We start from the raw sequence: 17,984 nt of genomic DNA, 5'->3' as shown, positions 1-17,984 counted from the left end.
TGTGGAGAGAAGACATTGAAGTGGTCAAGATCGCATCAGAAAACAACTTGGCAGATCCATTCACAAAGGCACTTCCAGCCAGGGCGTTTGAACGTCACGTGAAAGGATTAGGTGTTCGATTGACCTAGACCCGCTTTTAGTATAAGTGGGAGGATTTTGCAGTTTCGGTATACTCGAAAGTTGTTTTGAGTATAAGTGGGAGATTGTTAGAGTTTAGTATACTGAAAGCATCTTTCGAATGATTGTATATGTAATAACTCTTTTATCCATTTGTTACCATTTTATGAGAAAGAATATTTTGTTACAATGTATTTTGCTTATGTATTGCTTATGTATATATGAGATGTTGAAATGCGTTTTCCATTTAAATACATAGTTTAAGCAAAATGAGTCTAAGTCTTCTGCATAGTAGACGAGTTGTGAGCAGCGTTCACAATAGGTAACTTGTCGGTTCTTGCAGAAGGAAAATTATTTCACAACCTAGATAGGCTTTGACCACCTATCGTGAAAGGTTACGACGTCAGTCCGAAAGTTTCCTTACCGAAGGAAATGAACGACGTCGGTGTGGTATAGCACTGAAATGATCAAACAGTGAGATAAGTCTTTCTTGGCTATTTACTGAAAGACGAGGTCTCGGTGATTGTCGTTTCTTAATCATTGTTAACATAACATTGAGCATAAAATATTAATTGAAAACTACTTTGACTTATCAAATGGTGAGGGAATTTCGTTGCCCAAGAATCCTGATAGATTGGGTAATGATCATTAATGTCTAAGTGGTGCTAGTATTATTATTGCAATGAATCGTGTGCTGGGAGAGGCCAGTATGATAATATCCTCAAGAGGTGTTTAGAAAAAGGTTTTATTATTCAGAAAACTGGCTAGTTGGAATTTATTCCATGAATAATAAATAATGTTTCTAAACTAGATCACTCTTGGAAAAATAAATTAATTAATAATAGTCAGATAGCAGACTTGATATTAATTAATGGATATTTATATCTTTAACGCGGGAAATAATTTAATTAAAGAGGAAGTCCCAGAATACTCGTAATTTCGGTTTGGACGGGCAGTCAATATTATATCTATAGTGGTGATAATGATATTTAAGTTTGGGCTTCAATTAAATTGCTTTTAATTTAATTAGTGAAAGCCTGAACTGTGGCCCAATCCAATCCTCCACAGATCCCTGGTCTGGCCCAAAATAATTAACTTAATATAAAAGGGAGAAGAAGAGAAGACAAATTAATTAATTCTACCGTAAAAATTCGATCTCTACAATCTGTTGAGAGAAAAATATCGGTTTTTAGGGTTCTTCTTCTGTAGAGATTTATGTCTTCAATTCTTCCCCAGCTTTTGAGGATTTGACGAGCTTTGCCCACACAAAAGGTCAAATTTGAGTTAAAAGGGAACAGATCAGAAGATCTGTGGTTGAGATAAATTGAAGAAGGTGATTGAATTCAACTCTTGAATTCCTATGATATATTGTATTTAATTGCATATATTCAGTACAGTATGTGATTATATGCTGGTTGTAAACATGTTTCTAGTATACAACCGGATAAAAGCATGTTTAGATGTAAATCTTTCAATCAAAGTAAATAGATTTCCGCTGCAAAACCAACACACTGCCCATCCAAATCCAAAATTACAAGTAATCTGGGTTTCTGTTTTGTTTGTTTTTTATTTCCCGCGCTTAAGATATAAATGTCCATTAATTAATAAAAGTCTACTATGAACTTAATTAATTAACATCTTACTAATTCCAAGAATGGATTTAGCAAGAAACACTTATTTATTATTCATAGAATAATTAAATTCCAACTGGCTAGTTTCCGAATAATAAAACTTTGTTCGGGCTCCTCTTGAGGACATTATCAAACGAGACTCACCTCGCGCACGATTCAACATAATAGCAATCCTAGGACCGCTAGATATTAATCACCACTATCCAATATATCAAGATTATTGGGTTGATAAGTCAAAGTAGTGCATAATCAATACCGTATGCTCAATGCTAACTTATGTAGATTATGAAATAGTTATTTATCAAGACCTAGTCTTTCAGTAGATAGCATAAAGACACGTCTTGGTGTTAGATCCATTCAGTGCTATACAACACCAATGTTATCTTATTTCAGTAAGGCTTAGAAATAATCAGACTGACATTCCAACCTTTCGCGATAGATAGCCAAAGCCTATCTAGATTGTAAAATTCTTCTTTCTCTTTTGCAAAGCATTGCATAGAACCGACTGTGTTACCTTAAAGTGGACGTCACCCACAACCAGTCTACTAAGCAAAAGACTTAGGCTTTATTTACTTCTTATACATTTAAATAATTAAACAACATCTTATAAATGCATAAGCAAACACAATGTAATAATATATTGATTCTATTCGTGCAAACTGATCGAATAATATTGAATCGGGTTAAAAGTGGACTATAGAGTTTTTCGTATACAAACAAGATTCTATTTGTGCTCGAAACATGCTTTTCAGTTTACCAAACCTAACAATCTCCCACTTATACTCAAAACATGCTTTTGAGTATACCCACTGTCAAAAACTCTCCCACTTATACTCATGCTAAATTAACAACAAAGTCTAATTCGTACTCCCGCCGTCCCACTCTAAGTAGAGCATTTCTATTCTGGCACGAGATTTTATGTAGAGTTGTTTTGTGAGTTAATGTGTGAGAATAAGAGAGATAAAAAAGTACAGAGAGTAATGTTTCTATTTTTAGAAATGTGTCATTTAGAGTGAGACATTGCAAAAAGGAAAATGGTTCACTTAGAGTGGGACGGAGGGAATAACTTTTAAAATGAAACTTTAAGTTTATGAAAAATATCATATTTAAACAAAAATGAGTAAATAAGTTAATATATAGAAAAAAAAATACTCCATCTATCTTTTAAAAAAATAGACTAACTTGTATATGATTCGGATTTTAATATGCAATTGATAAAGTAAGAGAAAGAGAGGAAAACGATAGTGGAGGTAGCGTTAGTGAATTATAGGGTCCACATTATTAGTAGCGTTTAATTGACTAAAAACGTTTCATATTTTAGACTTTATCTAATTTTGGGGACGACCAAAAGTGGTAAAACTAGTCTATTTTTTAAGAATGGAAATAGTATTATATAAGGATAATGTTAAGCTAAGTGTAAAAACTGGTATAGATAATATTTGGAGATATTGCCAAAATACTTCATCCGTCCCACAATAATTGTCACTCTTGGTGTTGGCACGAGCTTTAAGGAATGTAAAGAAAAGTTGGTTGGAAAAGTTAGTGGAATGTGAAATCCACTTTTTTTCATATTAGTTTTATAATAAAATGTGAGTAAAGTGAGTTAGTGGAATGTGGGACCTATTTACCATTCATGATAAAAATTAAGTGTGACAATTATTGTGAGACGAGCCAAAATAGAAAAGAATGACAATTATTGTGGGACGAAGGGAGTAACAAAATAGAAAGAATCTCAACTCACACATGGTATAAAATAAAGACAGTACAGACACTTCAATATTTGTATCTTTTATGGGGTGGAAACTAGATAAAGTAAAGATAGATACTGCCTCAATTCACCAATGACCATCCTATTTTACTGTTTTTATCTATCCATCAATAAATATCTCATTTGTTTTTTATTATTTTTAGTAATGTATCCACATGTGGTTCGAGATATCTTTCAAACCCTTCGGCGTGGTCATTAGATTCATTCTGAAAAGTTTGTGTAAGCATATGATCAAAACAATATTATTGCACATAAATTATATGAAGCATTTCATCATCTGAACATTGGTGAAGTTTCCAAACACAGATGTTACCAGACCGTCTCAAGAAGTCAAATAAAGCGGCGTCCGTACAAAAAAAAAAGTAATCTCTCTGTTCCATAGTAGTGGATGCATTTCTTTCGGGCACAAAAATTAAGAAAAATTATGTTAAGTGAATTAAGTAAAGAAAGAATAAAGTAGGAAATGAAAAAGATAGAGAGATGAAGAGAATAAAGTAAGAGAGAATAAAATGTTGATATTTACTAAAATGGAAAATGACTCCACTACTTTGGAACGTACCAAAATGACAAAATGACCCAACTATTATCGAACGAAGGGAGTAATGTATTCACTACATTGTCTACACAGATTCTAAAGTTGGGGTTTAACTTCCCACTATAGAACATTTTGTAAGACAGTCCCAAGATGCGTATATGGAGGACACGTCTAAGGTAGCAAGACACTAACAGACTCCTTTACCTCCAATTGTAATGTCAAATCCACTTGTATTTACTTATTTAGAAACTAAAACACCCGAAGAGGGAGGGGTAACTTCTCTTAAATGGAATGCCCCAAACCACAAACCTAAGAGCATCCACAACCGTGCTTTTGCCAGCGGCACGGTTGTGGGCCCGACCCCACTTTTTCTACCTGCTCTCTGGCAAGAGCACAACACCCACAGCTGTGCTCTTCCGCAATGACGAACACAATTAATTTAAAATTCAATTACACAAAAACATTTCCATAATACTAAAATTCATTAAAAAACCACAATAAATATTACAAATTACAAATAAAATAAAAAAGACATAATTAAAATCCTAAAAATTAAAAATTACATAATTAAAATCCTAAAAATTAAAAATTACATAATTAAAATACTAAAAATTAAAAATTATATAATTAAAATCCTAAAAATTAAAAATTATACAATTATTGGCTAATATTACCCGAGGAAGACTACGCATCCGGCGGCACCAACCCCAATTATTTTTGGAGACCCAATATCTTGGTCTCGTGCGTTTGAAGTTGCGTGAGGGTCATAGATGACCTATCGGCCATATTGAGTTTGGCCAAAAGGGCACACAACGAGTTGTTCGGGGGTGGAGGTGGAACATAGGGTGCGGGTTCGGGAGCGGGGCAGATGGAGTCGCGGCGCGACGGCGTTCGGCCGCCGCCTTCTTCCTTCCTTGCGGTCGGCGTCGGGAACCGCTTGGTCCGGCATCGGGGCTACCCAAGTTAGCTTCGGCTAGTTGGCTAGCCACTTCTTCGCCGGCGTACGGATAGGGATGTCGACCGTGACCGTTTGGAGGAGCCGCTAGAGGAGGATGTTACGCCTTCCAGATACTTCGGGTGCGTCCTCGTTTCCTGCCAAACATTTAGGTACTTGAACGACTTACCGTTCATGGATTGGTAGGTGCTCAGCGCCGCAGTGATGATGTCGACCTCGCTCCGGCCGCTCCCAGCATTCCGCGACTTCTGGAGGAAATAGCCATTGAACTTGCCAATTTCGTCGTTGGCTCGACCGATGCAGTTGCGCACCATACTCTCGTTGCGCTCGATCGTTCCCGGCGGCCGGTTTGCATTGTACCGCCGAGAGACGCGCCACCAAAAGTGATCGCCGGATTAGTTCGTGCCAACCACCGCATCTTCGAATATTTCCAAGTACGCCTTGAACAATCTATCCATCTCCGCCGGTGAGTACGGTGTGCGGACACCGGCGCGAGATGGAGGAGTCGGAGTTCCTAGGCTCCGGTGTCCACCCGTATCGCCCATCGGAGCCACCTTGGTCGTCGACCGGGTATGGCCGGTAGCCACCCGGAACGCCCGAATCTTGGGTGAGAGGAGGGGCCGAATAGTCCGTTTCCGGACTAGGAAACGGTTGTGAACCGAACCATTCGGGGTTCCAACCGTGGGAGCCGCTTGGGTTATCGTCGTGACCGGACATAGTAGTGTTGTAGGGTGGGTGTGAGAGAATGAAGATGAAAATGGATATGAGAGATTGAAGATAAGAATGGAAATGAGAGAATGATGATGAGAATTGTGTAGTTTGATGTGAATTTTTAGAAGTGAAATTGGGGATATTTATAGATGAAAGTGTGTACTTTTGGGTAAAAAAAATTAAAAAAAAATTAAAAAGTGAGAAAAAACGGTTATAAACGGATATAATTTTTTTAGAAAGTGAAATTTTTTTTTATCGATTTTTTTAATTAAAAACTGATTTAAAAAAAAAATTAATTTAAACACAACGGCTATGCCGTTGACGAATGAGGGCGCGCCACGTCAGCTGCTCGCTGGCACGACGCTGCTCAATGCATCGAGCAGCGCCGTGCCAGCGGCGCGAGCGCAGCGGCGGCGGGTGGCGTCCGTGCCAGCGGCACGGACCGCCGTGGCGACGGACGCCACCGTTGTGGATGCTCTAACCTAACTTCCATCTCATCTCTAAATAAGCTCCACTGTTAGAACAATGATTCCCCAGAAATCTAAGCATATAAAGTGGCACCATTCTATTCTCTCTTCATCTACTGGTGGCAGGCACCCCCAATTTAGCAACTTCTCATTGTTCCTATCAAATTATTGATTGCTAAACAAGAAGCCTAATCAACTACATTCTTCTGTGGGGAAGCCCAATACATTCAAATAAAACCTGGTGTACTTGATCAGATAATGTGCACAATCATGAGTACCTGTATGACATGTTTCGCCCATCTTTAATCGAAACCAGACATAAACAAACATCTTATAATTTCACAGACTAATATGATACAGCACAATTTACTTGCCACATAATCATACCATAGCTCAACTAGTTCAATATCCATATCTTCCAAATCCACATAAATGCTGGAAACTTCACATACTATATGCAGCGAGGGAAGAATGTTTGTCCAACATAGCCACCAGCCATTGCTCTCCTAGCATTAGATTCAAACATTTTCGGGTTGTCTCTCAACACAGCAGCAGCATCATGATTGAGCGGATCCTCGTGATTGGGTTCCTGTAAGCACATTCATTAGAGAACAAAATGCTACAACAATATCGTGTTTAATAAAAAACTTATACTATTTCTATACCGTGAAAAGGTGATACAACCCGTAAATGATGGTGTTTATGTTAAGGACAGGTTTCCAATCTTCTCGAAGAATGTTTAGACAGACGTTTCCATCCAAGTCAATATTGGGATGGTATACCTGTAACATTCCCACGAATTGACAATAAAATTCAGATCAAAATACCTTTTGGAATAACATTTTCTACAAAGTACAAGACACCAGATTCACTACCTTTGTCTTGCATTTTACCTTTGGTGCCTCATGCGGATAGATGGGTGAAATTTGAAATGAGAAAACAAAAGTTCCACTCCTGAACACATGGTACTAGTATTAAGTGCGGATAGTAGATGGGTGAAATTTGAAATGAGAAAACAAAAGTTCCACTCCTGAACACATGGTACTAGTATTAATGAACACAAAAAAGGATTAGAAGAATACAAAACTACCATACAAGATTAACTAAAAGCCAAATTAAGACATAACTACTTACAGATAATATCCTTCATCAGGACGAATGGTAACTTCAAAAGTCATTAGCTCGTCCTTGCCATTAGGGAATGAAAAGGTACAGGTTTTTGGTAGGTTCAGTTCACTGATGTCTACACAAAGGAGTCAATGTAAAATGTATAAAGGGACTAAAAAGGATTAAAAGACATGTATATACGTTAAGGAGCCAGAGAATGCCCTCTCTGAAGTACTGGTATCATAATAGTAAAAATAAGATTTGCAGCCCATATTACTGGCAGACATGGTTATAATGACATGTCTGCACATGAAATCTGTGTCAGTTTCAGGCAGCAGTGGAGAGCAATTCAGGGTGAAGAACATGTGAGGAGGGAGAAAGGAAACAAATGATGCTGCACAACAGTAGTAGAAAGGGTACAAGTTCTGAAAAGCTGTAACCGAGGAAGCAAGCTATGAAGAAGAGTTGAATATTGAGCTGTAGGCATTGAACTATCATCAATATTGAAATTATTAACGTACACCTTGTGTGATGGGACCTGTCGGTGGCTTAGTTTTGATTGAATAACAAAAACAATTTTTAAGTTGTTGGACTTCATTTATATTGTAATAACGACAGATGTTAAGACATATCTATTTAAGACGTGTGCGTTGGATGAATTCAAAGGAATGGTTCCAGGTGTAATTACTAATTGACAAATACAACGATGCAATAATATAAATCTCCTTGAACATAATAACATCAATTACAGAGTTTTCTTCAGTTTGACAACCTGCTCCATGTTCTACACTGATTAATCAAGTAGGAGACGGAGGAAGTATTAGTTATCATTCTCAGTGTGTGTGTAGACACACTTACATAATTTTCCAATAGCATAACTACAACCTAACAGATACACCAATAAATATTATTGCATCCAGTACCAATTACTAAATATAACACATATCCATGCGCCGAATAATACGTCCACTAGCAATGACAAACCCAATTTGCAGTTAATTATTAGTGCATTGTAGATTTGATAGATGGACCAAACAGATTACTGTGCAAATGCTGTATCATCAGCAGAAAAGGGTCAGCCACCCCTACACACATGTGCATCTTATTATATTAATGTGTGCAGTTGTGCAAAGGAAGAAACTGGAAGCATGTACTCCCTCCGTCCCAAGGAAGATGACCCCTTCCTTGGGCGGGACAGGATTTTATGCAACATTATTTTGTGTGTTAATTGGAGAGAGTAAAGTAAGAGAGAGGGAATAATGTATAGATAAAAGTGTTTCCATTTTTGGTAATGGGGTCATCTTGGTTGGGACAAACCAAAAAGGAAAGTGGGTCATCTTCAATGGGACGGAGGGAGTATGTCCTAATTGGGTAAGAACATCAAGATCTAGTAGACTATGTGCCAGTGGTAATATCACCAGGCCCCAGCAGAGAAGTATCAGTTTGCACGTTCAAGAAAGTGATTTGGGAGGAACCTAACACAAGATGTTTTCAGGATTAGGCATCTAGCTTTAACTAAGTATACCCCTAAAGAACCTGTATTCCGGGTGCATTAAAGAACAAGTTGTAAACATAACATGTGTTACATTTCATTAATGAAAAATATTGTTTCCAAAAATAGTATTAGGATGTTACATCATAGGTATAGAGCTCAGTAGCATGGCATGAACTAACTGCAGTCAGAAGTCTATTTCCAATTTCCATTACATCATAATAAGGTTAGTATGTAACTGGCATATGCAAACTGAAAATAGTTCCAGAAAGAATGATGAAGACGTGTATTTTATAGTGACAAAATTGAGAATGAAATGCCCGACGTGTGCAAATGCAATTGGCCATGGGATATGCATCAATTCTTAGTTCTTAAGTTAACTACTTAGAGTGTCTATCTCTCCAACACCCCTATGACAATATTATCATGAATTGGAGTAAAAATGAGGGAAAAGGGGCAGCCCAAAAGAATTTCCATCATGAACATTGACCAGGGAAAAATTATTTATCTTAGAGAACATCTGAAAAGAGAAGAAAAGGCCGGAAATATATCAGAAGTGGAAATTTAAGCAGAATGTGCCTTTAGAAATATTTCCAAAAGTATGCCAACAGAAAAAGTATCATGCAAACTTCCATGCATTCTATCTTGTGTGAGAATCAATGTTGGCTTCTTCATACTACTGCACTTCTCTCTTTGGATAAGCAATGCGGTTCGTAATATAAATCTTAAGTCTTAATATAAAAGTACACAACTATTTAATATGCAATCAGTCAACACAAATCAACAGTTTCCAGCTTTGCCACATCTTTCCCAAAATAATTGCACTTAACTCTACAAGCATAAAAAAGAACTTCAAAAGGAAAAGGATAAAAAAAAGTGACAGCCATGCGTTCAAATATTTATCAATACAAAATAACAAACCTTTTTGAAGACGTAGTTCTCCAGCACTTTGTTTCTTCACTGGAGGCTTCCCATTAGCACTTTCTGCAAGTTCTCTCTGTTTTTCCTTTACTTTGAACAACCTAATCATGGTTCCTAAAGGTATAATACAGGAACACACTTCGTAGACAGCTATGAAGCATAGAGACAATATAAGAAACATGAGGGTATCTTCTAGCAGAAATATACTAAGTACTTCCAAATTCCAATGATAAAGTTTGGGAATTATTTTTTTGTTCAAGCATTTCGAGTACAGTGTCACACATCAACCAATCATAAATACTAAAAGCTCATTCAGGGAAGTATTACATGCCCGTGTTTGAGTGCAGATTACAATGATTTATCTGACCAATAAATGGGTTGGTAACAGCAAATAGTCAAGTAGACTAACATACACAGTATCTCAAATAGATTGCACGGATAGGATATATGACCTTCATCAGCTGATAGATGGTTAAGAGGCAAGAGCTTAAAAGTGCATATATTAAACGGCATGAAAAGTGAATGTTATGAAACGTTAAAGTAAGGTGTAAGCCATGTCTGTCAAACATCAAAGTACGAATATCTGAAGAAACACTACAAGTTTGGTTCCAATAAGACCAATTGTTGTTACTAAAAACAAGATAAATTATAAAGAAGTCAAATCAACAGAGCACAGGTACTCCATAGTCCATACAATTCTAATCTAAGCAAATCATAAACTTTTGAGAGAAGCATTAATGAGCATATGGTACTTTCAATGGGAATTTCTTTTTTTGGAAAATTCAAAACATATCCTGAAGTGCAGACAGTCAGATCTGTGTAATTTAGATGACCAGAGTATGTGTATGTAAAATAACTCAGACATGTGAACCTTATACTTCTTCGTGCAATCACAACTCTTTCATGGTGGAAGAGTTTTCAATATAAGACATAAATCATACCTACATTAAGCTATGGTATTAACTACAAGAAACTCAACAGATAGCTAGTCACATCACGATTTCAATGCTTTGATTTACAAGTTAAGTATCTTCTCACAAGAAACACTTTATGAAACTCGGATTCCATGCTTCGGAGTAAAATAAATAATAAATTTTGATTCAGCAAAGCATTGGTCTTGAGGTCCTGTAACTGAATATCGATTCTAGAACAAATCACTGCTAAAGGTGAAGTGTCAATTGCACCCAAATAAGCTGAATTAATCAAAATAAGGTGAAGTGTCAATTGCACCCAAATCACACAGCACGCACATGAAAATTAACTAAAGACCTAGCTACCGAAAATGTACTGAAAAGATTGGGATATCGAAACCTAACATAGCAATCGTTCAAAATTTAATAACAATTGAGAAAAACACTCCAACGATAACGGTCAAAGAAGAGTCAAAATCACAATAAGGAAAGATGTACACGGTAGATAATGGATTACTGATGAAAACACAACGATTTGAGAAAGATTCAACAGCTCCAATACGCTAAATGGGGGAGATTAAATATTCAGAACCGTGAAAAACGGAGATATGTAGAAAAGGATTGGGTTTACGGAACAATTAAAGGTGGTCGGGAAATTATACCTTTTCTGTGAGAAGGAAAATTAAGGGATGGATGAATTGATTGGAAGGGTTTCAGAGTAGAGAGGGGGGAGGAGGTGAGAGCGACAACCAGAGGAGAATCTGTGAAATGCCGCTGAAAGAGATTATTGTTTTGAATTCAATTTCAATTGCTTAAAAAATTTTGTTATTTTTTTTTTTCAAAACAATACGTTTTGATCTAAAATTAATATTTTAATAAATTTAACATTCACATATGATTTGATCAAATTATTGATTTAATTTTAAAGTTAATTAAACGATTAATCTGACTAATTTCATTTTAAAATTTATAAAATATTTTTTAGCTACATTAAAATATATTAATATTCATAAAATATTTTTTAACCTATAATAAAAATAAAATAGAATTAAAATTTATAAATATTCAAATTTTTCATAATATTAAAATTTATAAAATATTTTTCACCTATAATAAAAATAAAATTAAATGTAATAAATATTTTTTCACCTATAATAAAATGAAATATTCAAATTAATATTTTTATTATATGTAGAAAAATATTTATAAATTTTTTATATTAAATTAATTAGGTTAATCTGACTAATTAGATTCATAATTAAGTCACTAATTCGGTCAAATCACGTCTAACCGTTAAGTTTAATGGAAAATGTTAACTTTGAACCAAAATATATTGATTGAGACAAAAAGGTAGTAACAAACTTAATGTAAAGGACCTAAAAGTTTTTTACAGCAAATGTATAGGACCAAATTTGGACTTTAGTATTTTCAATTTTATCATAAACTAGTGTTAACCCTCGCGCTATGCGTGACTCAAAAAACGGAATAACGCACGAAATAAAATACAGAAACAACATATGATAAAAAAAAATAATCCATATACTACTAGTGGGTCATGTTAAAATACATGATTCAATCCACAACTAAGACCAATCCTACGCCATTAAATCTTAAAATGAGTAGATGAGATTAAATCTCACGGATTTCAATAAATAGTAGACAAAATATAAACAAAAAGGTAACATTGTCAATCTGTTATAATATACTTAATTTTCATGGGTTTTTTTTATCAACATAGTGTATTACAAATATTAACACAATGCATGAGAATTTCAACACAAATACAATAAAATATTAACATAGTTTTATTGATTTTGAACATGCATTACATTAAAATTTTATGATGCATTTATTGATATAAAATATGTTTATCAACAAATACGAAAATTAAAATAAAAATAATAAAATTTTATCATCCGATCATCGTCGAAAGTATGGAAATGAGATATTGTTACAATCCTTATAAAATTATCTTTGATTTGATATAGTTTTTACGAAAAAACAATTTAATTCCAGATAGTTACATAAATTTAAAGTTTTAAGATAATTTTGAGGAGAGAGAAAGAAATTAGTTTTAACTAACATATAGTATAAGAATTAATATCAATACCCTTTATGTTTATTTACTAATTATTCAAATTTTAAATACAATTCACTCGACATTATTTCAACCACTAGACCTTCTAATCTAATGGCTAAGAATTGGTCTTAATTTGGGATTGCTAATTAGTTAGAAAATGATCATAACCTATGATAAATATTTACATATATACATTTAAATAAGTTTAAAATTAATAGTAAATAATATGTTAATAACAACAATTAATATGGGATCTCTAAAATAAAGAAAAATATAGTCCTTAACAACATACGCACTTCAATACTAAAATAATCAAATTTGATTTGTCTATGCAGGAAACCTCTGTGTTTTCGTGTTGTTCGTGTCTCCCATGTAAATGCTAAGACCTTCTTCGACACATTTCTAATTCTGTATAGATAGTGTTTAACCGATGTACGATGATCCTGGATTCCTTGTCTTGCAGTCCGACATTCAAGAGGATCATAAAAAAACAAATCAACATAGCAGTTCTCAGGGCTGTTTTACATCTACACCCTCTTGAACTGCTTGATATGCCTTTGGTATGGCATGCCGGTTGTCTCTACCCGGTTCTTGTTTGTGATTAAAATATAGAGAAAATGGAAATTGGCAATCTTAGAATATACGAACAAATTAGGAGGATATCATGGGATTTATTTCCATATAGAGTGTGTATATTTTTAGGTGTATATTGTGTATTTCTTGTTCACTACTTCATCCCCTCTATAAAGGGTGATCACTGTAAACGTAATTATTCATTCAATTCAATTGATACATTTTCCTCAATACAATTCGATATGGTATCACGAGCAAGAGTTCGATCCTAAATCCAAAAATAAAAAACGATTGTTGGAACTCAGAAAAGTCTCATCATCGTTCCAATACCTTTCCCAAACCTTCGACAAAAATCCGGCAAACGTCCAAACCAGAGACAATCAATCACCTAACCTGAAAACAGAACCAAGACCAAATTCATTACCAACAATTGCCAATTTTTGCACCGTGTGTGGAATGACGAAACACATGAAAGAGACTTGCTTTCAAGTGATCGGTTACCCGGAGTGGTGGGAACACGGCCACAAACTTAATCGAAACTAGACGTCGAATGGGAGGTCGGCGATTTGCAGAGAAGGAGATGAAGGGGGTGACCGATTTGTCACCCCAGCGGGCAACCATGAGACCGTCGGCGCTGAGGTCAACGGTGGCAGATCGGCGGACGCTCCGACAGCGGCTGGCAGCTGGTGGGCCACGGGACAAGCGGAGGGGAAGAAGGATGAAGCTGTGAGGGCTCACTTTGCCCAATTTGGAGGTCGGCGATTGGCAGAGAAGGAGATGAAGGGGGTGACCAATTTGTTGCCCCAGCGGGCAACCATGAGACCGCCGACGCTGAGGTCGACGGCGGAAGATCGGCGGACGCTCCGGCAGCGGCTGGCAGCTGGTTGGCCACGGGACAAGCGGAGGGGAAGAAGGAGGAAGTTGCGAGGGCTCACTTTGCCCAATTTGGAGGTATTTGGTTTGGGGATTTATCCCTAGACCCACAAACTTTGCCTTTATTATGTAAAAGACCCCATTTGTTCGAAGATCAGCCCCCTACTTTGTTGAAACAACAATTTGACCCCCAGAAACCTAAGGAGCCGAGAATTAACCCCAAAAAATCCACCAAATACGAAATTGGCCCACAAAAATTCAATTATTTACATAATAACCCTCCAGTTATGTGTGAAAATCGTTTTTCTATTTTAGAAAAGGAGTTTGATGAATCTGAAATAGGAACTGCATGTCTAGCTAAGAACGATTGTGTAGAAGATGATAGGGGTTGGATATTCGATTGTGGGGCAACTAATACAATGACATATGATAGATCTGACTTTGGGGAATTATTTCAAACAAAATGAACACATGTTGAGACTGCTAGGGGAGCTCTTCCAATTGTTGAAGGGGCGGGAACTGTCCAAATTTCATCTACTCTGAAAATTTTAAATTGTCTTTATGTTCCGTCATTATCTCAAAAGTTGATGTCTATTAGTCATGTGACAAGGGAACTCAATTGCACTGTCCTAATGCATCCAAAATTTTGTTTCCTACATGATAATCAGACGGGGACGATCATTGGGCGTGGCATTGAGCGACACGGGCTGTACTATGTGGACGAGATAGCTCAAACTGGCAGGGCAATGCTAGCTCACAGAACTTCGGAGCGAGAATTATGGTTATGGCACAGGCGGTTAGGACACCCGTCTTCTAGTTATTTGAATATTTTATTTCCACATTTTATTAAGAATTCAAATTTTGAGTGTGAAACTTGTGTTTTGGCCAAGAGCCACAGATAGTCGTTTAAACCGAGTAATACTAGAGTTGATTCTATTTTTTCTTTGATTCATTCGGATGTTTGGGGACCTTCACCTGTTCTTGGGGGAAAGGATTTTGATATTTTGTGTCGTTCATTGATGATTGCACACGTATGACATGGGTGTATTTTTTTAAAAATAAGTATGATGTCTTCTCTTAGTTTATTGAGCTTTATACTATGATTCTTACCCAGTTTAATACAAAAATAAAGATTCTACGATCTGATAATGGGGGAGAGTATGTCAACTCTAGGATGAAAGAATTTTGTGCGGAAAAGGGTCTAGTGCACCAAACTTCATGTGCCTACACTCCCGAGCAAAACGGGGTAGCCGAGCGTAAAAACCGTATCATTCTCGAAATGACTAGAGCTATTCTCTTTGATTCAAAAGTCCCAAATTTTTTCTGGCCTGAAGCAATTGCCACTTTTGTCTACCTTTTAAACCGCCTACCAACAAAAATACTTGACCAGAAAAATCCCCTCCAAATTTTGTCCACCCTAACAAAAGTCCCACCTCCACTGTCCCTTGAGAGCATCCACAACGGAGAGCACGCGCTCGTTCGTCCGTCCGTGCCAGCGGCGCGGCACCACTGTCCGCCGCTGCGCTCTTGCCGCTGGCATGGAGCTGCTCGATACATCGAGCACGTCCGTGCTAGCGAGCAGCGTACGTGGCAGCGTGTGATTGGCCAACGACATATCCGTTGGAAAATTATTTTTTTTTAAATCGAAAATAATACCAAAAAATTTTAAAAAAAATTCCCAATCCCAAAAAAATAGCTGTTTTTTTGCCCGTTTTTCTGTATTATTTTGATTTTTTCCCCCAAAATCATCTATAAATACACACATTCATCATCCATTTTTCACATCAAATCATCTCTTATTCATCTCTCATTCATATTTTTCATACAACTTATCTACACCTTCATCTCTCACTCAAAACCTCAAATGGATTTCACCCATCTCATTGCGGAAGCGGAGCGCGAAGAACAAGAATACTACGAACAACATCGTGCCGCTTATGAAGCATATGTCGCAGCGAATACCCCCGCCCCTCTTCCTCAACCAACTAGATCAACTCCCCGCTACATCCATCGTGACCGGGAGGGAGCCCACGAAAGGCTCGTTGTCGACTAGTTTGCCGACCCGCCGCGGTTTCTGAAAGATTACTTTAGGCGCCGTTTTCGCATGTCAAAGCGCTTGTTTATGTGTATTGTCAACACATTGTCCGCCCGTGTTGAATTCTTCCAAACAGGTCCAGATGCAGTCGGTCGGCAAAGTCTATCGGCATTGCAGAAGTGTACGTGTGCCATCCGACAACTCGCTACTGGGAAAACGGCCGACCTCTTCGATGAGTATTTGCATGTCTGTGAGTCCACTGGAATCCTTTGTCTTAAAAATTTTTGCGAGGGCGTTCGTACAGCTTTCGGTGATGAATTCTTTCGGGCACCAACCACCGATGATTGCCAACGGTTGCTTCCTCTTCACAAATCAGTCCATGGCTTTCCAGGTATGCTTGGCAGCATAGACTGCATGCATTCAAAGTGGAAGAATTGCCCGACTGCTTGGAGGGGGCAACACTTAAATGGCCACAAAGGCGGCGGCCCACCACTTATCCTTGAAGCGGTCGCCGACTACCGCCTATGGATTTGGCATGCATATTTTGGTGTTGCCGGATCCAACAACGACTTGAACGTGCTCTTTTTTTCACCCCTCTTCAATGATATGTTGAATGGTGTAGCACCGGCGATCGACTTCACCGTCAACGGAAATATATACCACATGGTTACTATCTCGCCGATGGTATCTACCCAAGGTGGTCGACTTTCGTGAAGACGCTCAGCAACCCGCAAGACCCGAGACGGGTTCTTTTTGCGCAGCATCAAGAGTCCGCGCGGAAAGACGTCGAAAGAGCCTTTGGGGTCCTTCAAGCCCGATTCAACATTGTGAAAGCCCCGTCTCGGCTGTGGTAAGTGAAAAATATTGCCGACATCATGTACACGTATATTATCTTACACAACAATTTGACCCCCAGAAACCTAAGGAGCCGAGAATTAACCCCAAAAAATCCACCAAATACAAAATTGGCCCACAGAAATTCAATTATTTACATAATAACCCTCCAGTTATGTGTGAAAATCGTTTTTCTATTTTAGAAAAGGAGTTTGATGAATCTGAAATAGGAACTGCATGTCTAGCTAAGAACGATTGTGTAGAAGATGATAGGGGTTGGATATTCGATTGTGGGGCAACTAATACAATGACATATGATAGATCTGACTTTGGGGAATTATTTCAAACAAAATGAACACATGTTGAGACTGCTAGGGGAGATCTTCCAATTGTTGAAGGGGCGGGAACTGTCCAAATTTCATCTACTCTGAAAATTTTAAATTGTCTTTATGTTCCGTCATTATCTCAAAAGTTGATGTCTATTAGTCATGTGACAAGGGAACTCAATTGCACTGTCCTAATGCATCCAAAATTTTGTTTCCTACATGATATTTGGACGGGGACGATCATTGGGCGTGGCATTGAGCGACATGGGTTGTACTATGTGGACGAGATAGCTCAAACTGGCAGGGCAATGCTAGCTCACGGAACTTCGGAGCGAGAATTAAGGTTATGGCACAGGCGGTTAGGACACCCGTCTTCTATTTATTTGAACATTTTATTTCCACATTTTATTAAGAATTCAAATTTTGAGTGTGAAACTTGTGTTTTGGCCAAGAGCCACAGATAGTCGTTTAAACCCAGTAATACTAGAGTTGATTCTATTTTTTCTTTGATTCATTCGGATGTTTGGGGACCTTTACCTGTTCTTGGGGGAAATGGATTTCGATATTTTGTGTCGTTCATTGATGATTGCACACGTATGACATGGGTGTATTTTTTTAAAAATAAGTATGATGTCTTCTCTTAGTTTA

At 37.2% G+C, this 17,984-nt stretch overlaps 1 protein-coding gene across 5 annotated transcripts; it reads right to left on the bottom strand.

The window, feature by feature from the left end:
* Window positions 1–6,410: 6,410 nt before the first annotated feature.
* Window positions 6,411–11,404, bottom strand: LOC121761935 (NEDD8-conjugating enzyme Ubc12-like). Of its 5 annotated transcripts, none has more exons than XR_006042129.1 (6): window positions 9,705–11,403; window positions 7,319–7,427; window positions 7,060–7,138; window positions 6,850–6,966; window positions 6,572–6,773; window positions 6,411–6,462 (listed from the first exon to the last, which is right to left on the bottom strand). XR_006042129.1 is itself a non-coding variant. In XM_042157651.1 (6 exons), the coding sequence occupies exons 2-6, from the start codon at window positions 9,811–9,813 to the stop codon at window positions 6,636–6,638; spliced, it is 552 nt and encodes a 183-aa protein (XP_042013585.1). In that variant the 5' UTR covers window positions 9,814–9,854; window positions 11,278–11,404; the 3' UTR covers window positions 6,411–6,635. The 5 variants fall into 5 exon arrangements, 4 of the variants coding, with proteins under 4 accessions (XP_042013585.1, XP_042013586.1, XP_042013584.1 ...); XM_042157651.1 differs by having other exon boundaries at window positions 6,411–6,773; window positions 9,705–9,854; window positions 11,278–11,404; XM_042157652.1 differs by having other exon boundaries at window positions 6,411–6,773; window positions 9,705–9,818; window positions 11,278–11,404.
* Between the last annotated feature and the right edge of the window lie 6,580 nt (window positions 11,405–17,984).

Source organism: Salvia splendens, chromosome 13, assembly GCF_004379255.2.
Source record: "Salvia splendens isolate huo1 chromosome 13, SspV2, whole genome shotgun sequence".
Classification (NCBI taxonomy): domain Eukaryota; kingdom Viridiplantae; phylum Streptophyta; class Magnoliopsida; order Lamiales; family Lamiaceae; genus Salvia; species Salvia splendens.
Note: the sequence above shows the minus strand (reverse complement) of the source record. Positions and strands in the feature narration are given on the sequence as shown.

Coding starts and splice junctions, on each gene's coding strand:
- LOC121761935 (XM_042157648.1), bottom strand. CDS start 9,885: ATGTTTCTTATATTGTCTCTATGCTTCATAGCTGTCTACGAAGTGTGT. Junction 7,428..9,704: donor AGAACTACGTCTTCAAAAAG/GTTTGTTATTTT, acceptor TCCTTTGTGTAG/ACATCAGTGAACTGAACCTA. Junction 7,139..7,318: donor CCTGATGAAGGATATTATCT/GTAAGTAGTTAT, acceptor CCATGTGTTCAG/GAGTGGAACTTTTGTTTTCT.